The 27,586-nt window shown below is 55.7% G+C and overlaps 1 protein-coding gene across 1 annotated transcript in view; it reads left to right on the top strand.

Annotated features, from left to right (window-relative positions):
- Positions 1-608: 608 nt before the first annotated feature.
- The window catches only part of WIZ (WIZ zinc finger), a 49,715-nt gene continuing 22,737 nt past the window's right edge, over positions 609-27,586 (top strand). Inside the window, 7 exon segments of the mRNA XM_071419712.1 lie at positions 609-787; positions 789-1,003; positions 8,379-8,728; positions 18,894-18,954; positions 19,600-21,926; positions 24,103-24,338; positions 24,943-25,051. Coding sequence (XP_071275813.1) covers positions 620-787; positions 789-1,003; positions 8,379-8,728; positions 18,894-18,954; positions 19,600-21,926; positions 24,103-24,338; positions 24,943-25,051 — 3,466 coding nt within the window. The 5' untranslated portion in view covers positions 609-619.

The following is a 27,586-nucleotide window of genomic DNA, read 5'->3' as shown; positions in this document are numbered from 1 at the left end:
GGGGACACTGACGGAGCCTGGGGTCCCCTCACTCCCTCAGGGGACGCTTTGGGGACAATTCGGGGACAGTGACAGAGCCTGAGGTCCCTTTGGGGACACTTTGGGAACATTTTGGGGACACTGACAGAGCCCGGGGTCCCCTCAGTCCCTCAGGGGACACTTTGGGGACATTGACAGAGCCCGGGTTCCCCTCAGTCCCTCAGGCGACACTTTAGGGACACTTTGCTGACATTTTGGGGACACTTTGGGGATACTTTAGGGACACATTGGGGACAGTGACAGAGCCCGGGCTCCCCTCAGTCCCTCAGGGGACACTTGGGGACACTTTAGGGACACTTTGGCGACACTTTGGGGACAGCGCTCCCCCCTCCTTCCCCCATCCCCGACCTTTCCCTCACACGCCCAAGATGGCGGCGCGTCGCTGCCGTCGCGCTCTGATGACGCAATGTCCGCGCCGCTCCCCCTCCCTCCCGGAAGGTCCCGGCCACACAACCCCCGCCACTCTCAAGATGGCGGCCAGAGCTCCCCGATGACGTCATCGCGGCGCGCCGCGCGCGGGGCGGAGGGCGGCGGCGGCGGCTCCGGCGGGGCGGGCGCGGGGACGGGGGGCGGCCCCAACATGGCGGCGGCGGCGGCGGCTCCTCCCGCTTCCCCGCCGGGCCCCGCTTCCTCACCGGGCCCCTCATCCCCGCCGGGGCCCCGTTCGCCGCCGCCGCCCCCCCCCTCAAGATGTCGACGGCGGCCCGGTCGCGCTCGGCGTGACGTAGTCAGGCCCCGCCGGCGGGAGGGGGGGCGGGGGAGCGGCCGGAGCGGCGCAGGCGGCGGGACCGGGACCGGGACCGGGACCGGGAGCAGAACCGGGAGCGAGCGGAGCTCCGGGACCTCTCTTCAGGGCGCCATGGCCCCGGCGCGGCGGCGGCGGCGCGGGCCCGGGGCGGGCGCGGGGCGGCGGCGGCGTTGAGCGGGAGCAGCCCCGCGGGCGCGGCCCCGGGGGCCCGGTCCGGTGAGTGCCGGGGGGGGCCCGGCGGGGCGGGCGGGTCCCGAGCGGGGCGAGGGTTCGCGGAGAGCGCGGAGGAGGCGCTGACACCCCCCAGACCCCCTCGTACCGGCCCCGTCCCGGGTGCTGAAAGGCGGAACGGGGACAGGGGGACACGGGGACAGCGGGACACGGGGGCAGCGGGGACACGCGGCTCCCGGTGGGACGGGGAGCGGGGACACGGTGCGGCAGCGGCGCTCCGGTGAGTGCGGGGAGTGCTGGCGGCGGAGGGGACCGGGAACGGGGACATGAGGGGACCGGGAACGGGGAACCGTGAGGGGACCGGGAAGGGGGAATCGTGACGGGATCGTGAGGGGACAGCGAGGGGATATTGAGGGGGGAACCGTGAGGGGACAGTGAGGAGGGAACCGTGAGGGGATCGTGAGGAGGGGACAGTGGGGAATGTCAGGGGACAGTGAGGGTATCGTGAGGGGATCGTGAGGGGATCGTGAGAGGGGGACAGCGAAGGGATCGTGAGGGGAATGTGAGGGGAAAATGAGGGAGGAACCATGAGGGGATCGTGAGGGGACAGCGAGGGGAGCATGAAGGGCAAATCGTGAGTGCACAGTGAGGTGACAGAGAGGGGATCGTGAGGGGACAGTGAGGGGACTGTGAGGGGAAAATGAGGGGGGAACCCTGAGGGGAGCATGAGGGGACAGTGAGGGGATCGGGAAGGGGGAACCATGAGGGGATCATGAGGGGGGAGCAGTGAGAGGACAGTGAGGGGATTGTGAGGGGACAGTAAGGGGGAACTGTGAGGGGATCATGAGGGAACCGTGAGGGGATCATGAGGGGGTCATGAGGAGGGGATCCTGAGGGGATCATGAAGGGACCGTGAGGGGACAGTGAGGGGATCATGAGGGGGTCATGAGGAGGGGATCCTGAGGGGATCATGAAGGGACCGTGAGGGGACAGTGAGGGGATCATGAGGGGGTCATGAGGAGGGGATCCTGAGGGAATCATGAAGGGAACGTGAGGGGACAGTGAGGGGGAAATCTTGAGGGGACCAGGAAGGGGAAACCATGGGGTGATCATGAGGGGGGAACAGTGAGAGGACAGTGAGGGGACAGTGACGGGACTGTGAGGGGACTGTGAGGGGAAAATGAGGGGGGAACCCTGAGGGGAACATAAGGGGACAGCGAGGGGACCATGAGTGGACAGTGAGGAGACAGTGGGGGGACCGGGAAGGGGGAACCATGAGGGGATCGTGAGGGGGGAACAGTGAGGGGATTGTGAGGGGATCATGAGGGGACCGTGAGGGGACAGTAAGGGGATCACAAGGGGGTCATGAGGGAACCATGAGGGGAAAGTAAGGGGATCGTGAAGGGATCGTGAGGGGACAGTGAGGGGACAGTGAGGGGATCATGAGGGGGTCATGAGGAGGGGATCCTGAGGGGATCCTGAGGGGACAGTGAGGGGATCCTGAGGGGATCATGAAGGGATTGTGAGGGGACAGTGAGGGGGAAATTGTGAGGGGAACGTGAGGGGATCCAGGTGAGGGTGTGTGAGGGAAGGTCGTGGTGTCCAGGAGGGGTCCTGGAGATCCAGGACAGGTAAGGGGGGGGGGGGTCTGGCCTGGGTTCCAGGTGTGCAGGAAGCGTCTGTGACAGTGTCTGGGGATCTGTGACAGTGTCCAGGTGTATGGGGGGGGGTGATCTGTGACAGTGTCTGGGGGGGGTGTGACAGTGTCCAGATGTGCAGGGATGGGGCTGTGACAGTGTCCAGGTGTGCAGGGTGGGGCTCTAGGGAGGTCCGGGTGGATCCAGGTGTGCAGGGTGGGGCTGTCACAGTGTCCAGGTGTGCAGGGTGGGGTCCAGGTGGATCCAGGTGTGCAGCGTGGGGTCCAGGTGGATCCAGGTGTGCAGGGATGGGCTCTAGGGGATCCAGGTGGATCCAGGTGTGCAGGGATGGGCTCTAGGGGATCCAGGTGTGCAGGGCGGGGTCCAGGTGGATCCAGGTGTGCAGGGCGGGGTCCAGGTGGATCCAGATGTGCAGGGCGGGATCCAGGTGGATCCAGGTGTGCAGGGTGGGCTCCAGGTGGATCCAGGTGTGCAGGGTGGGGTCCAGGTGGATCCAGGTGTGCAGGGTGGGCTCCAGGTGGATCCAGATGTGCAGGGCTGGGCTCTGTGTCCCGGAGAAGCCCCGAGCTGGGGGCTGAGCAGGGCAGGGTTTGCTCAGGGAACTTCTTGGAGGCTTTTGGAGCAGCTTTGGGACCATCCTGGAAGCCCTTGGAGCACCTCTGGCATCATCCAGGACCTCTGGAGCAGCTCTGGACTTGTCCCACCACCTTTGGGTCATCTTTGGGATCATCCAGGACCCCTTAGAGAAGAATTGGGATCCTCCAGGACCCCTTGGAGCAACTTTGGGATCCTCCAGGACCCCTTGGAGCAACTTTGGGATCGTCCTAGAGGAGCTTTGGGATCATCCAGGACCCCTTGGAGCAACTTTGGGATCATCCTGGAGCAGCTTTGGGATCATCCTAGAGGAGCTTTGGGACCATCCAGGACCTCTGGAGCAGCTTTGGGATTGTCCTGGAGCAGCTTTGGGACCATCCAGGACCTCTGGAGCAGCTTTGGGATTGTCCTGGAGCAGCTTTGGGATCATCCTGGATCAACTTTGGGTTCATCCAGGACCTCCTGGAACAGTTTTGGGATCGTCCTGGCTCAACTTTGGGATCATCCTGGACCCTTTGGATCATCTCTGGGATCATCCTAGAGGAGCTTTGGGATCATCCAGGACCTTTAGGGTCATCCAGGACCCCTTGGATCAACTTTGGGATCATCCAGGACCCCTTGGATCACTTTTGGGATCATCCTGGATCATCTTTGGGATCATCCAGGATCTCTTGGATCATCTTTGGGATCATCCTGGAGCAACTTTGGGACCATCCAGGACCTTTGGGATCATCCAGGATCTCTTGGATCAACTTTGGGATCATCCAGGACCTTTGGGATTGTCCTGGAGCAGCTTTGGGATCATCCAGGACCTCTGGGATCATCCAAGACCTTTGGGATCACCTTTGGGATAATCCTGGAGCCCTTGAATCATCTTTGGGATCATCCTAGAGCAGCTTTGGGATCATCCAGGACCCCTTGGATCAACTTTTGGATCATCCTGGAGCCCTTGGATCGTCTTTGGGATCATCCTAGAGGAGCTTTGGGACCATCCAGGACCTTTGGGATCATCTTTGGGATCATCCTGGAGCAGCTTTGGGATCATCCTGGAGCAGCTTTGGGATCATCCAGGACCTTTAGGATCATCCTGGACCCCTTGGAGCAGCTTTGGGATCACCCTGGAACCCTTGGATCACCTTTGGGATCATCCAGGACCTTTGGGATCATCCAGGATCTTTGGGATCATCTTTGGGATCATCCTGGAGGAGCTTTGGGATCATCCTGGAGGAGCTTTGGGCTCATCCCGACCCCACCCCCGAATTCCCAGAGGATCCCAAATCCTGGATCCCCAAAATGCCCTCGGTGCAGGAATTGGGGATGCCTGCAACAGCCCAGGAGGGGCTCCCGAGGGGAGTTATTTGGGGCAAAAAAAAGCCAATTTTGGGCAAAGAAAAGCCAATTTTGAGCAAAAAAAAAAAAGCACCAATTTTGGGCAAAAAAGAATCCAATTTTGGGCAAAAAAAGCACCAATTTTGGGCAAAAAAAATTTCCAATTTTGGGCAAAAAAAAAATCCAATTTTGGGCAAAAAAAATTCCAATTTTGGGCAAAAAAAAATCCGATTTTGGGCAAAAAAAGCGCCAATTTTGGGAAAAAAAATTTCCAATTTTGGGCCAAAAAAATCCAATTTTGGGCAAAAAAAATCCAATTTTGGGCTAAATGAGCTCATTAAGGATTCACAGGAGCTTCCCAAAAATTCTTTGGGATCGCATTTGGGGCTTTCATCTTCCTGTTCTGGAAAAACTGAGGGAAAAAGGTGGAAAAAACTGCAGGAAAATGAAAAAAAAAACAGGAAAAAATTCCAAGAAAGCTCCAGGACCTTGGGAATTCAAGGCTGACCTGGAGGAGGAGGAGGAGGAGGAGGAGGAGGAGGAGGAGGAGGAGGAAGAGAATTCGGTGTCACCCTCTGGGAAAAACGTCCTGGAATGTGTGGGATGGCCTGGAGGAAGAGGAGGAGGAGGAGGAGAAAATTCGGGAGGGGAAAAAAAAGGAAAAAAAATCCCAAAAAACCCCAAAAAATCCAGCAGGAATTTGGAGCCGTTCCCGTGGGTTTATCCTGGGGGGAAAAAAAGGGAATTTTAGGGGGAAAAAATTCCATAAATCCACGAAAATCCAGGTTGGAATTGGGGTTTTTTTTTTGGGATAAAGGAGGGAAAACCACGCGGGTTTTGGGTGTGGGAGGTTCCAGGTGGGAACGAGTCGGTAAAAAGGGGAAAATCGGGAAAATTGATGGAAAATTGATGGAAAATCGCTGGAAAATCGGGAAAATCGGCAGCTTGGGCAGCGTGGGGGATCCCATTCCCCGGCCACAATTCCTGCAAGGAATTAAAAAATCAAAATCCCCAAAATCCCAAATTTTTGGAGCCACCCAGTGCTGGAATTTGCACCTTTTTTTTTTTTTTTTTCCGTTTTTTTTTCCCTTTTTTTTTGCTCGGGAAGAGGCGGGAATTGCCCGTTTTGCATTTAAATGGCCCCAAATCTGCTCCGCCTTTTTTTGGGCTTTTTTTGTCTTTTTTTTTTTGGGATGGGTGGGGAGGGAGTTGGGAATCGCTGGGAAATTCGGGTGAGCCGGGGAAAAGGGAAAAAAAGGGAAAAAAGGGGGAAAAATGGGGGGAAAATGGGGAAAAAAAGGGGGGAAAATGGGGGGAAAAAGGGGAAAAAATGGAAACAAGGGAAAAAGGAAAAAAATGGGGAAAAAATGGGGAAAAAAGGGGAAAAATGGGGGGAAAAGGGGGAAAAAATGGGAAAAAAGGGGGAAAAAATGTCTGAGGGGATTTGGGATCCCTGAATTTGGGGTCCTGGGAGATTTGGGATTCCTGAATTTGGGATCCTGGGGGATTTTGGATTCATTCCAGATTTAGGATTTATTCCAGGTTTGGGATTTGTTCCAGGTTTGGGATTTGGGATTTGCTCTGGGTTTGGGATTTGTTCCGGGTTTGGGATTTGGGATTTATTCCAGGTTTGGGATTTGCTCTGGGTTTGGGATTTGTTCTGGATTTGGGATTTGCTCCAGGTTTGGGATTTTCTCCAGGTTTGGGATTTGCTCTGAGTTTGGGATTTAGGATTTGCTCCAGGTTTGGGATTTGCTCTGAGTTTGGGATTTGTTCCAGGTTTCGGATTTGGGATTTATTCCGGGTTTGGGATTTGTTCCAGGTTTGGGATTTATTCCAGGTTTGGGATTTATTCCAGGTTTGGGATTTGCTCCAAGTTTGGGATTTGTTCTGGATTTGGGATTTGTTCCAGGTTTGGCATTTGGGATTTTGCTCCAGGTTTGGGATTTGTTCCAGGTTTGGGATTTGCTCTGGGTTTAGGGTTTGCTCTGGGTTTGGGATCTGTTCTGGATTTGGAATTTTCTCCAGGTTTGGGATTTGCTCTGAGTTTGGGATTTGCAATTTGCTCTGGGTTTGGGATTTGTTCCGGGTTTGGGATTTGGGATTTTGTTCCAGATTTGGGATTTGCTCTGAGTTTGGGATTTAGGATTTTCTCAGGATTTGGGATTTGCTCTGGATTTGGGATTTGTTCCAGGTTTCGGATTTGGGATTTATTCCAGGTTTGGGATTTGTTCTGGAGTTGGGATTTGCTCTGGATTTGGGATTTGCTCTGGATTTGGGATTTGTTCCAGGTTTGGCATTTGGGATTCTGCTCCAGGTTTGGGATTTATCCCAGGTTTGGGATTTGCTCCAAGCTTGGGATTTGCTCTGGGTTTGGGATTTGCTCCAGATTTGGGATTTTCTCCTGTGTTTCTCTTGTGTTTCTCTTTTGTTGAGTTTTGGTCACTTTTGATGCCCCAACCCTTCCCCTTTCCTCATTTTGTGCCCATTTTCCCTCAGTGACGAGGACAGGTGACATTTGTTGAGTTTTGTTGAGTTGTGGTGACATTTGGTGACTTTTGGTGCCCCAACCCCTTTTCCTGTGCTCATTTTCTCCCCGTTTCCCCGCAGTGATGAGGACAGGTGACATTTGTTGATTTTTGTTGAGTTTTGGTGACATTTGGTCACTTTTGATGCCCCAAACTCTTCCCCTTTCCTCATTTTGTGCCCGTTTTCCCTCAGTGACGAGGACAGGTGACATTTGTTGAGTTTTGGTGACATTTGGTGACTTTTGGTGACATTTGTTGAGTTTTGGTCACTTTTGATGCCCCCAACTCTTCCCCTTTGCTCATTTTGTGCCTGTTTTCCCTCAGTGATGAGGACAGGTGACATTTGGTGACATTTGGTCACTTTTGGTCACTTTTGGTCACTTTTGGTCACTTTCGATGCCCCAACCCCTTTTCCTTTGCTCATTTTCTCCCCGTTTCCCCGCAGTGATGAGGACAGGTGACACTTGTTGAGTTTTGGTGACATTTGGTGACTTTTGGTGCCCCAACCCCTTTTCCTTTCCTCATTTTGTGCCCGTTTTCCCTCAGTGACAAGGACAGGTGACATTTGGTGAGTTTTGTTGAGTTTTGTTGACTTCTGATGCCCCAAACCCTTCCCCGTTCCTCATTTTGTTTCCATTTTCCCTCAGTGACGAGGACAGGTGACATTTGTTAATTTTTGGTGACATCTGTTAATTTTTGGTGACATTTGTTGAGTTTTGTTGAGTTTTGTTGAGTTTTGTTGACTTTCGATGCCCCAACCCCTTTTCCTGTGCTCACTTTCTCCCCGTTTCCCCGCAGTGATGAGGACAGGTGACATCTGTTAATTTTTGGTGACATTTGTTCACTGTTGTTGACTTTCGATGCCCCAACCCCTTTTCCTGTGCTCATTTTCTCCCCGTTTCCCCGCAGTGACGAGGACAGGTGACATTTGTTGAGTTTTGGTGACATTTGTTGAGTTTTGTTGAGTTTTGTTGAGTTGTGCTGACATTTGTTGACTTTCGATGCCCCAACCCCTTTTCCTGTGCTCATTTTCCCCCCGTTTCCCTGCAGTGATGAGGACAGGTGACATTTGTTGACTCTTGGTGACATTTGTTGAGTTTTGTTGAGTTTTGTTGAGTTGTGCTGACATTTGTTGACTTTCGATGCCCCAACCCCTTTTCCTGTGCTCATTTTCTCCCCATTTTCCCTCAGTGACAAGGACAGGTGACATTTGTTGAGTTGTGCTGACATTTGTTCAGTTTTGTTGACTTTTGTTGACTTTCGTTGCCCCAACCCCTTTCCCTGTGCTCACTTTCCCCCGTTTCCCCGCAGGCTCTGCCGGCAGTCCCTGCCGTGCCGCCGCCGCCGTCTCGTGCTGCGCGCGGCGCCGCCGCGGCCCCGGCGCGGGATGGCCGAGCGCGTGCCGCCCTTCCCCGCAGACGGAGGCAGAGCCCTCCTGATGCCCCCCGAGCCCAGCCCCGAGCCCGGATTCCTCCTCCAGGACCCCAAAACCGGCACCCGACTGGAGGAGGACGCCTTCTACGGCACCGAGGAGGAGCCGGCGGCCGCGGGGCCCCAGCCCGGGGAGGAACCCTCGGATTTCTTCTCCTCCTCCTCCTCCTCCTCCTCCTCGCTGGCCCGGCACGAGCCCGACGTGGCCATGGAAGCGCACGATGAGGCCGGTGAGCGCCACGGGGTGGGGTTTGGGGGCGTCTGGTGGGCGCACTGGCACCAGGGGGGTTGGGGGGGTTGGTGCTCTTGGGGACGGCGTTGGTTGCGTTGTTGGTGATGTTGGTGATAGCGTTGGTGGTGTTGGTTGTGTTGTTGGTGATGTTGGTTGTGTTTGGTGGTGTTGGTTGTGTTGGTTGTGTTGTTGGTGATGTTGGTTGTGTTGGTTGTGTTGGTGATAGCGTTGGTTGTGTTGGTGATGTTGGTGATGCTGGTTGCGTTGGTGATAGTGGTGGTTGTGTTGGTTGTGTTGGTGATGTTGGTGATAGTGGTGGTTGTGTTGTTGATGTTGGTTGTGTTGGTTGTGGTGGTGATGTTGGTGATGCTGGTTGTGTTGGTTGTGGTGGTGATGTTGGTTGTGTTGGTGACGTTGATGATGTTGGTTGTGTTGAGATGTTGGTTGTGTTGGTTGTGGTGTTGGTGATAGTGTTGGTTGTGTTGGTGATGCTGGTTGCATTGGTGATAGTGTTGGTTGTGTTGGTGGTGTTGGTTGTGGTGGTTGTGGTGGTGATAGTGTTGGTTGTGTTGGTGGTGTTGGTTCTGTTGGTGATGGTTGTGTTGGTTGTGGTGGTGATGTTGGTTGTGTTGGTGGTGTTGGTTGTGGTGTTGGTGATGTTGGTTGTGGTGTTGATGTTGGTGATGTTGGTTGTGTTGCTGATGTTGGTTGTGTTGTTGGTGACGTTGGTTGTGTTGTTGGTGATGTTGGTGATGTTGGTTGTGTTGGTGATGTTGGTTGTGTTGTTGGTGATGTTGGTGATGTTGGTTGTGTTGGTGATGTTGGTTGTGTTGTTGGTGATGTTGGTTTTGGTGGTGTTGTTGGTGATGTTGGTTGTGTTGTTGGTGATGTTGGTGATGTTGGGTGTTGGTGACGGTTGTGTTGGTGATAGTGTTGGTTGTGTTGTTGGTTGTGTTGGTGATGTTGGTTGTGTTGTTGGTGATTTTGGTGTTGTTGGTTGTGTTGGTGATAGTGTTGGTTGTGTTGTTGGTGACATCGGTCTCTTGGTGTTGGTTCTTCTGGTGCTGTTTGTCTTGGTGTTGACTCTCTTGAAGATGATGTTGGGTCTCGGTGTTGGCTCTCTTGGTGATGATGGTGTTGGCTCTCTCGGTTTTGGTTCTCTTGATGATGATGATGATGATGATGATGATGATGATGGTTCTCCTGGTGCTGGTGTTGGTTGTCTTGGTGATGAGGATGTTGTTGGCTCTCTTGGAGATGGTGCTGGCTCTCTTGGTGATTATGGTTCTCCTGGCGATGATGTTGGTTGTGTTGGTGGTGATGTTGGTTGTTTTGGAGATGTTGTTGGTTCTCTTGGTGTTGGTTCTCCTGGAGATGTTGTTGGTTCTCTTGGTGATGATGATGTTGGCTCTCTCTTGGTGTTGGTTCTCCTGGTGATGGTGTTGATTCTCCTGGTGTTGGTTCTCCTGGTGTTGGTTGTCCTGGTGATGGTGTTGGTTCTCCTGGTGTTGGTTCTCCTGGTGATGGTGTTGGTTCTCCTGGTGTTGGTTCTCCTGGTGTTGGTTCTCCTGGTGATGGTGTTGGTTCTCTCTTCGCTTTGGTTCTCTTGGTGGTGGTGTTGGTTCTCTTGGAGATGGTGTTGGGTCTCTTGGTGTTGGTTCTCTTGGCGATGATGATGGTTTGTCCTCTTGGTGACGTTGTTGGGGGAGTCTTGGGAGGGTTTGGGGGGTTTTGGAGGAGTTTTGAGGGTTTGGGGCTGTCTGGGGTGGTTTCTGGGGAGTTTTGGGTGTTTTGGGGGTGACCTCCTCTCTTCTCTGGGATTTTTCCCGGGATTTCTCTCTGGGATTCCTTTAGCTCCATCCTCCCCCTCTCCTCCTTTTGGGGCCGATCTCGAGGAAATGAGGAGGGGGTGGCGCTGCCCTGTGAGGTCCCCTGGGTGTGTCCCTGTCCCTGTCCCCCTTATCTGGGCACCCTGGGTGTCCTCACCCCCCTTATCTCCCCTTATCTCCCCTTATCTCCCCGACTCCTGTGGGGTTCTGTGGTCAGCGACCGTTGGGGCCGTGCTTGGGGTTGGGGTGGGGTTGGAGCTGGGTTTGGGGTCATGGGGGGGATTTGGGGTCATGGTGGGGATTGGGGTTGTGGTTTGGGGTGCCTGGAGCTGGGTTTGGGGTCATGGGGGGGATTTGGGGTCATGGTGGGGGTTTGGAGCTGGGTTTGGGGTGCCTGGAGCTGGGTTTGGGGTCATGGGGGGGGATTTGAGTTGAGTTTGAGGTGCTTGGAGCTGGGTTTGGAGTCAGGGTGGTCAGAGCTGTGGTCGGGGTGTTTAGAGCCGTGTTTGGGGTCAGGGGTGTTTGGAGCCGTGTTTGGGGTGTTTGGAGCCATGTTTGGGGTCCATGGGGTGTTTGGAGCCGTGTTTGGGGTCCATGGGGTGTTTGGAGCCATGTTTGGGGTCAGGGGTGTTTGGAGCCGTGTTTGGGGTGTTTGGAGCCATGTTTGGGGTCCATGGGGTGTTTGGAGCCGTGTTTGGGGTCCATGGGGTGTTTGGAGCTGTGTTTGGGGTCAGGGGTGTTTGGAGCCGTGTTTGGGGTGTTTGGAGCCGTGTTTGGGGTCCATGGGGTGTTTGGAGCCATGTTTGGGGTCCATGGGGTGTTTGGAGCCGTGTTTGGGGTCCATGGGGTGTTTGGAGCCATGTTTGGGGTCCATGGGGTGTTTGGAGCCATGTTTGGGGTCCATGGGGTGTTTGGAGCCATGTTTGGGGTCCATGGGGTGTTTGGAGCCATGTTTGGGGTGGTTGGAGCCGTGTTTGGGGTCAGGGGTGTTTGGAGCCGTGTTTGGGGTCCATGGGGTGTTTGGAGCCGTGTTTGGGGTCCATGGGGTGTTTGGAGCTGTGTTTGGGGTCCATGGGGTGTTTGGAGCCGTGTTTGGGGTCCATGGGGTGTTTGGAGCCGTGTTTGGGGTCCATGGGGTGTTTGGAGCCATGTTTGGGGTCCATGGGGTGTTTGGAGCCGTGTTTGGGGTCCATGGGGTGTTTGGAGCCGTGTTTGGGGTGGTTGGAGCCGTGTTTGGGGTCGGGGTTTCTCCAGTGCCTGACTTTGGTCAGGTTTTGGGATCAGCAGAGCCCTCCAGGTGCCCTCAAAATCCTGATTGAATTGGGAACCATCCCAGTGAGTTTGGGGGATCTTTTTGGGGTTTATTTGGGGTGAAATGGTGTCGTCCTTGTGGGGTGGCTCCTCCCACGGGGTTCTCCATTCCCAGAACTCAAACCTTGGCAGGATTTTGGGATTTTGGGATCAGCAGAGCCCTCCAGGTGCCTCCAAAGCCCTGATTGAATTGGGAACCATCCCAGTGAGCTTTGGGGTATTTGTGGGTTTTTTTGGGTTTTTTGGGGTTTGTTTGGGGTGAAATGGTGTCGTCCTTGTGGGGTGGCTCCTCCCACAGGGTTCTCCATTCCCAGAACTCAAACCTTGGCTGGGATTTTGGGATTTTGGGATTTTGGCATCAGCAGAGCCCTCCAGGTGCCTCCAAGCCCTTCTGGATCCCATCCCAAGGGATCTTTGCCAACTTTTGGGGTTTTTTAAGGTTCCTTTGAACCCGATCCAGGAAAAAACCCCGAGAGCAGCACCCAAGGACCCCAAACACATCCCAAAATCCCCGGGAAAACCCCAAAACATTTCCTGGGGGCACCCTCGGGATCGGGGCTGGTTCCAGCTCTGGCCCCGTTCCCAGGAATTTCCCCTCATTAGGGTCAGTGCCAGGAAAAGAAATAATGGGATGGTAGGGCATGGGAAAAACCCAAACTGGGACGGGAACAGCCCCAAACTGGGACGGGAAAAACCCCAAACTGGGACGGGAACAGCCCCAAACTGGGACGGGAACAGCCCCAAACTGGGATGGGAAATTCCCGATGTGCCCTCGCTCCTGCCAAGATTTTTGGGGTCAGGAGCTCTTCCCAAAGTTTTTTGGGGTCCGGAACTCTTCACAAATCTATTTGGGGCCAGGAGCTCTTCCCGAAGATTTTTGGGGTCTGGAGCTCTTCCCAAAGTTTTTTGGGATTGGGAACTCTTCTCAAATCTATTTGGGGTCAGGAGCTCTTCCCAAAGATTTTTGGGGTCAGGCGTTTTTCCCAGAGACTTTTGGGATCCACAGCTCTTCCCAAATGTTTTTAGGGTCGGGAACTCTTCCCAAATCTATTTGGGGTGGAGAACTCTTCCCAAAGACTTTTAGGGTCAGGAACTCTTCCCAAAGACTTTTGGGGTTGGGAGCTCTTCCCAAAATCTTTTTGTGGTCAGGAACTCTTCCCAAATCTATTTGGGGTGGAGAGCTCTTCCCAAAGTTTTTTGGGGTCGGGAACTCTTCTCAAATCTCTTTGGGGTTGGGAACTCTTCCTGAATCTATTTGGGGTCAGGAACTCTTCCCAAATCTTTTTGGGGTTGGGAACTTTCCCCAAAGACTTTTGGGGTCAGGAGCTCTTCCCAAAGACTTTTAGTGTTGGGGGCTTTTCCCAAAGACTTTTGGGGTCGGGATCTCTTCCCAAAGTGTTTTAGGATTGGGAACTCTTCCCAAAGACTTTTGGGGCCGCGGGGACCCCCAGAATCCACCAAGGAGAGCCCTGACCCCATAACCACGGCCCCGCTCCAAAGGTGCCCCCACGCTTTGGGGTCAGCGGCGCCCGGAGCCGTTTTTGGCTCCTTTATCCCAAAATTCGGGAGCCGCTGCCGTGGCCTCCTGTGGGGCTATAAATAACATCCCAAATCCCAAATCCCAAATCCCAAATCCCCCATCCCAAATCGGGGCCACGGTTTAAAAATAAACCCGGGAGGGAAACGCCAGCGGAGCTTTGGGATTTCCCAAAGTAGGACAAGGACTGGGTTTAGCTCCCACCGGGCCCTAAAATCCCAAATTTTGGGCCCTAAAATCCCCAGTTTTGGGCCATAAAATCCTGGGTTTTGGGCCCTAAAATCCTGAATTTTTGGCCCTAAAATTCCGGGTTTTGGGCTCTAAAATCCCAAATTTTGGGCCCTAAAGTTCCAGTTTTTGGGGTGTAAAATCCTGGGTTTTGGGCTGTAAAATCCTGGGTTTTGGCCATAAAATCCTGATTTTTGGGCCCTAAAATTCCAGGTTTTGGGCTGTAAAATCCTGGGTTTTGGGCTGTAAAATCCTGGTTTTTGGCCATAAAATCCTGATTTTTGGGCCCTAAAATTCCAGGTTTTGGGCCATAAAATCCTGATTTTTGGGCCCTAAAATTCCAGGTTTTGGGCCATAAAATCCTGAATTTTGGGCTGTAAAATCCTGGGGTTTTGGGTGAGTTTAGGATCGTGTGCTGGAGTTTGGGATCACGTCCTGGGGTTTGGGATCATGTCCTGGAATTTAGGATCATGTGCTGGGGTTTGGGATCGTGTGCTGGATCCCAGAATCTCCTCCTGGAGCTTGGGATTGTGTCCTGGAGTTTCCTGGATCCCAGAATCACCTCCTGCAGTTTGGGATTGTGTCCTGGAATTTGGGATCATGTCCTGGAATTTGGGATTGTGTCCCAGAGTGTCCCGGAGTTTCCTGGATCCCGGGATCCCATCCTGGAGTTTGGGATCGCGTCCTGGAGCTCGGGATCGCCGCCTGGAATTTGGGATCCCATCCTGGAGCCTGGGGTCCCATCCTGGGGTTTGGGATCCTGTCCTGGAATTTGGGATTGTGTCCCAGAGTGTCCTGGAGTTTCCTGGACCCCAGGATCCCATCCTGGGGTTTGGGATCACATCCTGGAATTTGGGATCCCATCCTGGAGTTTGGGATCCCATCCTGGATCCCGGGATCCCATCCTGGAGTTTGGGATCCCATCCTGGACCCTGGGATCCCATCCTGGAGTTTGGGATCCCATCCTGGATCCCCCTCATCCCTGATCCCGGCTCTCACCCCCCGATCTCCCCCTTTTCCCTGGGAAAAGCTTCCCTGGAGCTGCCCCGTCCCTGCAGAGCTCCGGCGGCTCCGGCGGCTGCTGCCAAGGCAAACAAAATTCCCTGGGAATCCTCCCCCGCATTTCTTGGGGCCAAACTCCTCATTTCTGGGGCTTTCCCGCCTCCTTGGCACTGCTGGAATTTTTCCAGGAATTTTTCCAGGAGCTTTCCCAGCTTTTCCGTCCCCGGGAGCTGCAGGTGCCAAACCACGTCCGGGTTTGATTTTATTTTATTTTTTTTTTCCCCTTCTGATTTTTCAGCTTTCCAGGGATTTTTTTCGGACGTTTGTTTTTCCCCTTCGCTGTCGCTGCCCTCACGGCTGCCACGTGACCCCCCCCGAGCTGATGAGATTCCCAAATCTCCCAATTCCCAAATCTCCCAATTCCCAAATCTCCCAATTCCCAGGATTCCCCTGGAATTTCCAGGCTCCCCCCTCCTCTCCTCTCCCCTCCCTTCCATCCAAAACTTCTCCAAACTTTTCCCCCAGAACTTTTCTGGGATCTGGGACGGCCTTGGGACGTCATCCCCCCCTCCCTGGAATTCCCCAAATCCACGGATCTCCCTCCTCCCTGCGCATATCTCCCTCCTGAGATCTTCCTCCTCCTCCTCCTCCTCCTCCTCCTCCTCCTCCTCCTCCTCCTCCTCGCTCCCGAGGCGCCTCCAAAGCCCCTTTTGGGGGACATCCCAAATTTCCCTGGAACGTTCTCCAGCCCCGCTGGGCGCGGCCGCTCCTCCTGGAGCCGGCCCCAGCCTGGGCCTCTTTTCTTGGAAAAGCAGCGGAGCAGCTGCTCCCGGGAAGAGGAGCCCGGGGAACGTCGGGAGGGACGAGTCCATCCCGGAGCTTTTGGGGGTCGTTTTTGGGGGAATTTGTGGCACCTGGAAGGGCCGGGAACGTCGGAGGGAGCTGCGGCCTGGATCCCGTCGGGGTTGGATTCGGTCCCAGAGGGATTTTTCCAGCCCCTGGTGAGCGGTGGGAGGAGGAACCTCCTCCTTTTTTCCATGGATTTCCTCCAAAACCGGAGCTCAGGAGGCGTTGGAGGGCAGGGATCGTCCCAGGAACATTCCAGAGCTCGTTTGGGATCGGTTCCCTGATGTCACCACCAGATCTTCCGTGGATCTGCTCTGATGGGGACATTTGGGATCGGTTCCCTGATGTCACCACCGGATCTTCTGTGGATCTGCTCCGATGGGGACATTTGGGGTTTGTTTGGGATCAATTCCATGATGTCACCACCAGATCTCCCATGGATCCTCTCCAATGGGGACATTTGGGATCAATTCCATGATGTCACCACCGGATCTTCTGTGGATCTGCTCTGATGGGGACATTTTGGGGTTCGTTTGGGATCAATTCCGTGATGCCGCCACCAGATCTCCCATGGATCTGCTCTGATGGGGACATTCCAGAGCTCGTTTGGGAACAGTTCCCTGATGTCACCACCAGATCTCCCATGGATCCTCTCCAATGGGGACATTTTGGGGTTTATTTGGGATCTACTCCGTGATGTCACCACCAGGTCTCCCATGGATCCTCTCCAATGGGGACATTTGGGATCAATTCCATGATGTCACCACCGGATCTTCTGTGGATCTTCTCCAGTAGGGACATTTTGGGGTTCATTTGGGATCAATTCTGTGATGCCGCCACCAGATCTCCCATGGATCTGCTCTGATTGGGACATTTTGGGGTTCGTTTGGGATCAATTCCATGATGTCACCACCGGATCTCCCGTGGATCCTCCCCAGTGGGGACATTTTGGGGTTTATTTGGGATCCATTCCATGACGTCACCACGTCTCCCGTGGATCTGCTTCGAGGGGAACATTCCAGAGCTTGTTTGGGATCAATTCCGTGATGCCACCACCAGATCTCCCGTGGATCTGCTCAAATGAGGACATTGCAAAGCTCATTTGGGATCTATTCCATGATGCCACCAGATCTTCCATGGATCCTCTCCAATGGGGACATTTTGGGGTTCATTTGGGATCAATTCCATGATGTCACCACCAGATCTCCCGTGGATCCTCTCCAGGACGATCCCGTGGATCTGGGTCAACCCCAGCTTTCCGTGGGAATTAATTTCGGGTGGATTGGAGAGGGAGGAGCTTCCATTTGCCCCCATTTTTGGTGGAACTTCCGTGTTTTTCTCCTTCCATCGCGCTTGGATTGGGTTTGGTTGGGTTGAGTTGCGTTGATTTGAGTTGGGTTTGATTTGAGTTTGGTTTGGTTGGGATTGATTTTGTTGAGCTGGATTTGGTTTGGTTGGGTTTGGATGGATTGAGTTGGGTTTGGGTTCATTTTCGTTGAGTTGGGTTCAGTTGAGTTTTGTTGGGTTTGGTTTGGTTTGGATGGATTGAGTGGGGTTTGGTTGAGTTTGGTTTGCTTGGGATGAATTTGGTTGAGTTGGTTTGGGTTCCTTTTCATTGAGTTGGGTTGAGTTTTGTTGGGCTTGGTTTGGTTTGGTTTGGATGGATTGAGTTGGGTTTGGTTGAGTTGGTCTGGGTTCGTTTTCATTGGGTTGAGTTGGATTTGGTTGAGTTTGGTTTAGTTGGGATGAATTTGGTTGAGTTGGATTTGGTTTGGTTGAGTTGGTTTGAGTTTTGTTGTGTTGGGTTTCGATTGATTGAGTTGGGTTTGGTTGAGTTGGTTTGGGTTCATTTTCACTGAGTTGGGTTGAGTTTGGTTGGGTTTGTTTGGTTTTGATTTGCTTGGGTTTCGTTGAGTTGGGTTTGCTTGGATTTGGTTTGCTTGGGTTTGGTTGAGTTGATTTGGGTTCGTTTTCGTTGAGTTGGGTTTGGTTGAGTTGGTTTGGGTTTGTTTTTGTTGAGTTTTGTTGGGTTTGCTTGGATTTGATTTGCTTGGGTTTGGTTGAGTTGGTTTGGGTTCATTTTCACTGAGTTCGGTTGAGTTGGGTTGGGTTTGGCTGAGTTGGCTTTGGATGGATTGGGTTGGGTTTGGTTGAGTTGGGTTGGGTTCAGTTGGGCTTGGTTGGGTTGGGTTTGGTTGGGTTGGGTTAATTTTTGTTGAGTTGGGTTTTGTTGGATTGAGTTGGGTTTGGTTGGGTTTTGTTGGGTTTGGTTTGGTTGGGTTTTGTTGAGTTGGGTTTGGTTGGGTTGAGCTGGGTTGGGTTTTATTGGGTTGGGTTGGGTTCATTTTTGTTGAGTTGGGTTGGGTTTGGTTGGGTTGGGTTGGGTTGGGTTGGGCTCAGTTGGGTTCATTTTTGTTGAGTTGGGTTGGGTTCAGTTGGGTTTGGTTGGGTTGGGTTGGGTTTGGTTGGGTTGGGTTGGGTTGGAGGCCAGGTCTCCGGTGACCACCCAACCACCGTCCCGGCCACCGGGTGGGAATTTTGGGGGCCATCGTTGGGTTTGAGATTAAACTCTGGGATTTTGGGAATCCTGGGGTTAAACTCTGGGATTTTGGGAATGTTGGGGTTAAAATCTGGGATTTTTGGGAATCTTGGGGTTGTTCCCCATTTTTTGTGGCTCCATCTTGGCCACCTCTCCCTGGAGCGGGGATAACGGGATCACGGAACAGGGATTTTGGGAATGTGGAATGGGAATTTCTGGGAATGTGGAACGGGAATTTTGGGAATATGGAGCAGGGATTTTGGGAATGTGGAGCAGGGATTCTTGGGAATGTGGAATGGGATTTTTGGGAATGTGGAATGGGAATTTTGCGAATGTGGAACAGGGATTTTGGGAATGTGGAACAAGGATTTGTGGGAATGTGTAGCAGGGATTTTTGGGAATGTGTAGCAGGGATTTTGGGAATGTGGAGCAGGGATTTTTGGGAATGTGGAGCAGGGATTTCGGGAATGTGGAGCAGGGATTTTTGGGAATGTGGAGCAGGGATTTGTGGGAATGTGGAATAAGGATTTTTGGGAATGTGGAGCAGGGATTTTTGGGAATGTGGAATGGGATTTTTGGGAATATATAGCAGGGATTTTTGGGGCTGTGGCTCCGTGCTGAAGCTCTCCCCGGAGCGGGGATTTTGGGATCTCCCGCAGCTTTCCCGTTAAACCCCTTAGCAGCGATTATCCCCCGGACGCTGCCCCGGCCCTGAGCCCTCCCCGGGCCAGGCTGGCAAATCCGGCTCTAATCCGGGCTCAGGCTGTGCCAGGCCAAGCTCTGGGAGCGTTCCCAGCCTTCCCAGGGCCAAGGTTTTCCTGGGAATTCCCTCCTGGCTCTGCTGACCCCCGCTCTCCTCCGTGTTTTCCAGATGAGCCCGACCCCGCCCTCTCCGGAGCCGTCCCGGCCGCCGCTCACCGGACACAGCTCGGGTGAGTTCTGAGGGACGGAGCAGCCTGGGCCCCCCAGGCCCTCCCAGGCCACCCTGGAGCCAGCCCAGGCCTTCCCAGGTCACCCTGGAGCCAGCCCAGGCCATCCCAGTTCATCCTAGAGTGATCCCAGTTCACCCTGGAGCCATCCCAGGCCCTCCCAGGCCATCCCAGGTCACCCTGGAGCCAGCCCAGTCTGCACTGGAACCATTCCAGTCCCACCCAGGCCATCCCAGTTCCCCTGGATCCATCCCAGTTTCCTTTGGAGCCATCTCAGGTCACCCTGGAGTGATCCCAGTTCACACTGGTGTCACCCCAGTTGCCTCTGGAGCCATCCCAGTTCACCCTGGAGTGATCCCAGTTCCCCCCAGGTCATCCCAGGTCCCTTTGGAGCCATCCCAGGTCGCCCTGGAGCGATTCCAGTCCCCACCAGGCCACCCTGGAGTGATCCCAGTTCACCCTGGAGTGATTCCAGTTCACCCTGATCACATCCCAGTTCACCTGGATCCATTCCAGTTCCCCCTGGATCCATCCCAGTCCCCCCTGGATCCATCCCAGTCCCCACTGGATCCATCCCAGCTCCCCCTGGGGATATCCTGCTTGTCTTTTCCCAAAACCCCCGTTTTTCACCCCGGAATTCCCTTGCAGCCCGGTTCCCGAGGAGCAGCCGGCGTTCCCGCGGGCGCTGTTCCGGCCGCTGCCCGCGGCCGCGTCCTGGGGCGCGCGCCCGGCCCGAGGCACCGACCAAAGCACTTTAGAGCCGCGGCCCGGCCCCGGCCACTCGCCGGGCAGCGCCGGCCACCGGCCCGAGACACCGGACAGCGGCCACTGGGTTGGGCCGCCAGACGGCCACCGACTCGGGCCACCGGACAGCGGCCACTGGGCCGAGCCGCTGGACTGGGCCGAGCCACCGGACGGCCACCGCGCCGAGCCACCGGACGGCCACCAGGCCGAGCCGCCGGACGGTCGCTGGGCCGAGGCAGCGGACGATGGCCACCGGGCCGAGGCGCCGGACGGTCGCTGGGCCGAGGCGCCGGACGATGGCCACCGGGCCGAGGCGCCGCCGTCCCCGGAGGAGAAGCACCCGCAGAAGGAACCAAAGCACCCGGAAGGGCTCGGGGGCGTCCAGCGGCTGGAGTGGATCTCCAGGAGCCCCAGCCCGTCCTTCCAGGCGCCGGGCGCGCCCGGCTCGGCCTCGGGCCGGGAAGCGGCGCCGGCGTCGCGCAGAGCCAAAGCCAAAACCGCGGAGAGCGGCCGGCGCAAGGCCGAGCCGGCCGCCACGGCCGAGTGGACGCTGCCCAAGCTGGACGTGGTGGTGGCCAAGCAGTCGTGGACGGTGAACGCCGAGGACTCGGTGGAGCGGCTGCTGCCGGAGGCGGGCGAGGCGGCGCGGCCGTACGTGTGCGGGGTGCTGCTGGAGGAGCCGCCCAAGGACGAGGAGCTGGAGCCGGAGGAGAGCCCCCCGAGCGTCTTCACCTGCATCGAGTGCAGCATCTACTTCCGCCGCAAGGAGCACCTGCTGGAGCACATGCTGCAGCACACCCGCAGCGCCGACGCGCCCGCCTGCCGCTTCTGCTGCGGCGAGTGCGGCTGGGCCTTCGCCGAGCCCGCGGCGCTGGAGCGGCACAGGAGGCTCCACCAGGAGTCCCGCGAGAAGATCATCGAGGAGATCCAGAAGCTGAACGAGTTCCCGGACGAGGGGCGCGAGGCGCGGCTGCAGTGCCCCAAATGCGTTTTCGGCACCAACTCCTCCAAGATCTTCGTGCAGCACGCCAAGATGCACGTCAAGGAGAGGAAGGAGAGCGCCTCGAGGAGCTCCAACCTCTTCGGGGACGGCGCCGGGCACGGCCTCTACAAACCCTTCCAAGCCGAGGAGCTGCCGGCGGCGCCGTCCGGCAAAGCGCCGAGCGCCTGCGTCCTCTGCGGCTTCCCGGCGCCCACCGAGCACATCCTCAAGGAGCACCTGAGATACGCCCACTCCCACTTCTCCTGGCAGCCCGAGGGCTTCGAGGAGGACCCCAACCAGCCCGGCACCTCCCGCGGCTCCTACAGCCCCACCCGGCCCGGCCGCTTCGCCGACGCCGAGGCTTTCGGCAAAACCGAGAGGAGCTTCTCGGAGCGGCTCCTGCCGGGAGCTTCTTCCATCTACGACCCCACCCCGGCCACCTTTGGTCACCCCAGGTTGGACAAGAGCCACCAAGGAGCCACCAAGAAGGAGCTTCACGGGTTCCAGCACGCCAGGAAGGCGGCGCCGTACTCCCACCAGAGTCTGGCCTCGGCCGGGTTCTCCTCGCCCAAAGGCTTCTCGCACTCGGCGCTGCAGCAGCTGAGGAAGAGAGCGGCCACCCCGCAGCTGGAGGGGGACGGGGACAACCCCCGCGGCCACCACCCGGCGCTGGAGGAGCTGCGGCACCGGTGGGCGGTGGAGGAGGTGGAGCCGGGGGACGCCAGGGCCGCCGGCGGCGCCGTCACCGTGCCCCGGGCCGCGCTGGAGCTCAAGAGGACCTTCAGGGCCGCCCTGAGGGCCACGGACCCGGCGGTGGCCTCGGAGGAGCAGCGGCAGCAGCTGAGGATGACGGTGCCCGTGGTGGTGCTGGAGGAGATGAGCGCCCACCCCAGGGCGGCCAAGAGGCCGCGGGGGAAGCCCCTCAAGAAGAAGCTTCTCCCAGCGCGGGGCGAGTTCCTGCTGGAGGAGCCTCCCCTGCCCTTGGACGTTCTGCTGCTGGACGCGCCCCTGGAGGGTCCCCTGGAGCTGGAGGAGCTGCTGGACTCGGAGGCCACCATGCTGAAGAACGAGGAGAGGAAATGCCCCTACTGCCCCGACCGCTTCCACAACGGCATCGGCCTGGCCAACCACGTGCGCGGCCACCTCAACCGCGTCGGCGTCAGCTACAACGTGCGGCACTTCATCTCCGCCGAGGAGGTCAAGGCCATCGAGCAGAAGTTCTCCTTCCAGAAGAAGAAGAAAAAAGGTAGTTTGTACCAAATTCCTGGTTCTTGAGAGGCCAGCCGGGAGGGATTCTGCTCCCACCTGGCAGGGGGGGATCTGGGGTTTGGGGGGGCTAAAAGGCCGGAGCTCTTGGTGGGCATGGTGGGCACAAAGCCACCTGGACATGAGGTCTTGGTGGCCACAAACCCACCTGGACATCTGACCTGAGGTCTTGGTGGCCACAAACCCACCTGGACATCTGACCTGAGGTCTTGGTGGTCCTGGTGGTCACAAACCATCCTGGACATCTGACCACAGCTCTTGGTGGTCCTGGTGGCCACAAACCCACCTGGACATCTGACCACAGGTTTTGGTGGGCATGGTGGTTACAAACCCACCTGGACATCTGACCTGAGCTCTTGGTGGTCCTGGTGGTCACAAACCATCCTGGACATCTGACCACAGGTCTTGGTGGTCACAAATCCACCTGGACATCTGACCTGAGGTCTTGGTGGCCATGGTGGCCACAAACCCACCTGGACATCTGACCACAGGTTTTGGTGGGCATGGTGGTTACAAACCCACCTGGACATGAGGTCTTGGTGGCCACAAACCCACCTGGATATGAGATCTTGGTGGCCACAAACCCACCTGGACATCTGACCACAGGTCTTGGTGGGCATGGTGGCCACAAACCCACCTGGATATGAGGTCTTGGTGGCCACAAACCCACCTGGACATCTGACCTGAGATCTTGGTGGTCTTGGTGGCCACAAACCCACCTGGACATCTGACATGAGACCTTGGTGGCCATGGTGGCTACAAATCCACCTGGATATGAGGTCATCTGACCTGAGCTCTTGGTGGGCATGTGGTCACAAACCCACCTGGATATCTGACATGAGATCTTGATGGCTACAAACCCACCTGGACATCTGACCTGAGGTCTTGGTGGCCTTCATGGCTACAAACCCACCTGGACATCTGACCTGAGGTCTTGGTGGGCATGGTGGCCACAAACCACCCTGGACATCTGACCACAGCTCTTGGTGGCCATAGTGGCTACAAACCCACCTGAGGTTTTGGTCACCCTGGTGGTCACAAACCCACCTGGACATCTGACCTGGGGTCTTGGTGGCCATGGTGGTCACAAACTCACCTGGACATCTCACCTGGGGTGGATTTTTGGGGTTTTTCGGTGTTTCTGGGTGGGTTTTTTGGGGTTCCTCATGGGTTTTTTGGGTTCCTGGTGGCCCTGACCCCACCTCTCCTCCCCTTTGCAGTGGCCAACTTTGACCCGGGCACGTTCAGCCTGATGGGGTCAATTTTGGGGGTATTTTTTGGGTTTTTTTGGTTCCTGGTGGGTTTTTTGGGGGGTTTTTTGGTGGTTTTGAGTGCGTTTTTTGGGTTCCTGGTGGGTTTTTTTTGGGGTTTTTGGGTTCCTGGTGGCCCTGACCCCACCTCTCCTCCTCTTTGCAGTGGCCAACTTTGACCCGGGCACGTTCAGCCTGACGGGGTCAATTTTGGGGGTATTTTTTGGGGTTTTTTGGGTTCCTGGTGGGTTTTTTTGGGGGATTTTTGAGATCCTGGTGGGGTTTTTTGGGGAGTTTTGGGTTCCTGGTGGTTCCTGGTGTCCCTGACCCCACCTCTCCTCCTCTTTGCAGTGGCCAACTTTGACCCGGGCACGTTCAGCCTGATAGGGTCAATTTTGGGGGTATTTTTTGGGTTTTTGGGTTCCTAGTGGGTTTTTTTTGGGTTTTTGGGTTCCTGATGGGTTTTTTTGGGGATTTTTGGGCTCCTGGTGGTTCCTGGTGTCCCTGACCCCACCTCTCCTCCCCTTTGCAGTGGCCAACTTTGACCCGGGCACGTTCAGCCTGACGGGGTCAATTTTGGGGGTAATTTTTGGGGTTTTTGGGTTCCTGGTGTCCCTGACCCCACCTCTCCTCCCGTTTGCAGTGGCCAACTTTGACCCAGGCACGTTCAGCCTGGTGGGGTCAATTTTGGGGGTATTTTTTTGGGGTTTTTTTTGGGATTTTTGGGGTTTTTGGGTTCCTGGTGTCCCTGACCCCACCTCTCCTCCCGTTTGCAGTGGCCAACTTTGACCCGGGCACGTTCAGCCTGGTGGGGTCAATTTTGGGGGTATTTTTTTGGGGGTTTTTTTGGGATTTTTGGGGTTTTTGGGTTCCTGGTGTCCCTGACCCCACCTCTCCTCCCGTTTGCAGTGGCCAACTTTGACCCGGGCACGTTCAGCCTGATGCGCTGCGAGTTCTGCGGGGCGGGGTTCGACACGAGGGCGGGGCTCTCGAGCCACGCCCGCGCCCACCTGCGCGACTTCGGCATCACCAACTGGGAGCTCACCGTGTCCCCCATCCACATCCTCAAGGAGCTCCTGGCCACCGCCCCCGAGCACCCGGCGCTGCTGCGCGCCATGGGGCCCTCGCCGGGACGGGACCTGCACCGCGACCTGCACCGCGACCTGCACCAGGGCCTGCACCAGGGCCTGCACCAGGGCCTGCACCAGGGGCTCCACCAGGGGCTCCACCAGGGCCTCCACCATGAACTGCACCAGGATCTCCACCAGGATCTCCACCAGGATCTGCACCAGGATCTCCACCAGGATCTCCACCAGGATCTGCATCAGGATCTGCATCAGGATCTGCATCATCATCAGGATCTCCACCATCAGGATCTCCACCGGGATCTGCCCAAATCGGCGCCGTTCCCGCTGCCCTGGGGGGACGAGGTCCTGCAGCCCTACAGGGATGGTGAGAGACCCCAAAAATGGCGAAAAATTGGGATTTTGGGGCAGTTTTGGTGGTTTTGGGATCTGTTTGGGGGTTGGGTTTTGAGATGAGTTTTTGGTGTCAGATTTTGGGGATTGTTTGGGATAAATCTGGTGGTTTTGGGGTTTTTGGGATCCGCCAAAATCGGCGCCGTTCCCGCTGCCCTGGGGGGACGAGGTCCTGCAGCCCTATAGGGATGGTGAGAGACCCCAAAAATGGGGAAAAATCGGGATTTTGGGGCAGTTTTGGGGCAGTTTTGGTGGTTTTGGGATCTGTTTGGGGTTTGGGTTTTTGGGATCCATTTGGGGTTTGGGTTTTTGGGATCTGCCCAAATCAGCGCTGTTCCCGCTGCCCTGGGGGGACGAGGTCCTGCAGCCCTACAGGGATGGTGAGAGACCGCAAAAATGGGGAAAAATTGGGAAAAAATGGCAAAAAATTGTGTTCCCACTTTTGGGATGAGTTTGGGGTTTGATTTGGGGTTTGGGTTTTGGGATGAGTTTTTGGGGATTTTTGGGATAAATTTGGAGGTTTTGGGGTGCTTTGGGATCGATTTTGAGTTTGGGTTTTGGGATGAGTTTTTGGTGTCAGATTTTGGGGATTTTTGTTGGAAAAGGGTCGGGAATTCTGCAGGATCAGCCCAGGATGGAGCTTGGGGTGGTTTTGGTGGTTTTGGGGTTTTTGGGATCCGTTTGGGGTTTGGCTTTTTGGGATCTGCCCAAATCGGCACCGTCCCCGCTGCCCTGGGGGGATGAGGTCCTGCAGCCCTACAGGGATGGTGAGAGACCCCAAAAATGGCAAAAAAATTGGGATTTTGGGTGGGTTTGGGATCCATTTAGGGTTTGGGTTTTGGGTTTGGGCTTTGGGGTGAGTTTTTGGAGATTTTTTGGGATAAATTTGGTGGTTTTGGGGTTTTTGGGATCTGCCGAAATCAGCGCCGTTCCCGCTGCCTGCAGCCCTACAGGGATGGTGAGAGACCCCAAAAATGGGGAAAAATTGGGATTTTGGGGCGGGTTTTGGTTGTTTTGGGATCCGTTTGGGGGTTGGGTTTTGAGATGAGTTTTTGGAGTCAGATTTTGGGGATGTTTTGGGATAAATTTTGTAGTTTTGGGGTTTTTGGGATCTGCCGAAATTGGCGCCGTTCCCGCTGCCCTGGGGGGACGAGGTCCTGCAGCCCTACAGGGACGGTGAGAGACCCCAAAAATGGGGAAAAAATTGGGATTTTGGGGCAGTTTTGGGATGAATTTGGAGTTTGGGTTTTGATTTGGGTTTTGGAATGAGTTTTTGGGATAAATTTGGAGGTTTTGGGGTGGTTTGGGATCGATTTTGGGTTTGGGTTTTGGGATGAGTTTCTGGTGATAAATTTGGTGGTTTTGTGGGGTTTTGTGCTGGATTTTGGGTTTGGGTTCCCACTTTTGGGATGAATTTGGAGTTTGGGGTTTGATTTGGGGTTTGGGTTTTGGGATGAGTTTTTGGAGATTTTTTGGGATAAATTTGGTGGTTTTGGGGTTTTAGGATAAATTTGGGATTTTGGGTTCAAGGAGCTTGGTGCCCTCAGGGATCTCATCCAGGGCTTGGGATTTTGGGGATTTTTGGGGATAAATGTGGAGATTTTGGGGTGGTTTGGGATCCATCTGGGGTTTGGGTTTTGGGAATGGTTTTTGGAGTCACATTTTGGGGATTATTTTGGGATAAATTGTGTGGGTTTTTGGGGTTTTGGGATGAATTTGGGGTTTGGGGGCTGAAGGAGGAGCCCCTTTGGATCCGTGGTTTGGGATTTTGGGGATTTGCCATTGGAAATCCAGGGTATTTGAGTTCCAAAAACCCACAAAATCTGGGATATTTGAATCCCCAAATCCACAATATCTGGGATATTTCCAATTCCCAAACCGAAATCCCCCTGAAAATCCCCCAAATTTCCCCTTTCCCCTCTCAAAGTCCTCCTTTTCCCCCCCAATTTTCCCTTTTTCCCCTCAAAATTCCCAAAAATTCCCACTTTTTCCCCCAAAATTTCTCTTTCCCCCCCAAATTCCTCCCATTTCCCCCAAAGTTCCCCAGTTTCCTCCCAAGTTCCCCTTTTTTCCCCCAAAAATTCCCCAATTCCCCCCAAATTCCCCAATTTCTCCCCAAAATCCCCAAAATTCCCCTCTCTCCCCAAAATTCCAGTTTTCCCCCAAATACCTCCAAAAATCCCCGAAATTCCCCTTTCCCCCCCCAAAACCCCCCAATTTCCAGAAATAATGCCCAAATTTCCCCCAAAATTCCCCTAAATTCCCCCCCAAATCCCCCAGTTTCCCCCCAAAATTCCCCTTTTTCCCCCTTTTCCCCCCAAATCCCTCAGTTTCCCCCCGGAATTCCAAAAATTCCCCTTTTCCCCCCAAATTCCCCCCAAAATCCCCCAGTTTCCCCCCAGAATTCCCAAATTTCCCCTTTTCCCCCCTTTTCCCCCCAAATTCCCCCCAAAATCCCCCAGTTTCCCCCCAGAATTCCCAAATTTCCCCTTTTTTTCCCCAACATTTCCCCCAAGCTCTCCCCCCCCGCCCGCCCCAAGCTCCCCGCTCGGCGCTCGGCCGCTCTCCCCTGGCCGCTCGCGCCTCTCTCTCGGCGCTCGGCCGTGCGGCCTGGCGGGCGCCCCGCGTGCGCCGTGCCCAAGATGGCGGCCTCCACCTCGGCCTCGGCCGCCGCCTCCCCGCCGCCCAAAGTCACCAAAGCGGCGGCGGCTCCGCGGCCCCGCGACCGCGACCGCGGCGGGGACGGCGACCCCGAGCCCCCGGCCGCGCCCGAGCCGGGTGAGCGCCCCTTTCCCACCCCCGCCGGCCCCGCCCCGCCAAGCCCGGGCCCACCCGCGCCCCCCCCCCCCGCCCCCCCCCCCAATTCCCCTCACCGCCCCCGGGGCCCCCTCACGGATCCGCCCCGCACCGGGCCC

Source organism: Agelaius tricolor, unplaced genomic scaffold (assembly GCF_023055355.1).
Source record: "Agelaius tricolor isolate 1412-34295 unplaced genomic scaffold, bAgeTri1.0.p SCAF_116, whole genome shotgun sequence".
Classification (NCBI taxonomy): Eukaryota; Metazoa; Chordata; class Aves; order Passeriformes; family Icteridae; genus Agelaius; species Agelaius tricolor.
The sequence above is the reverse complement of the archived record's forward strand: the minus strand, read 5'-3'. Positions and strand labels throughout refer to the sequence as shown.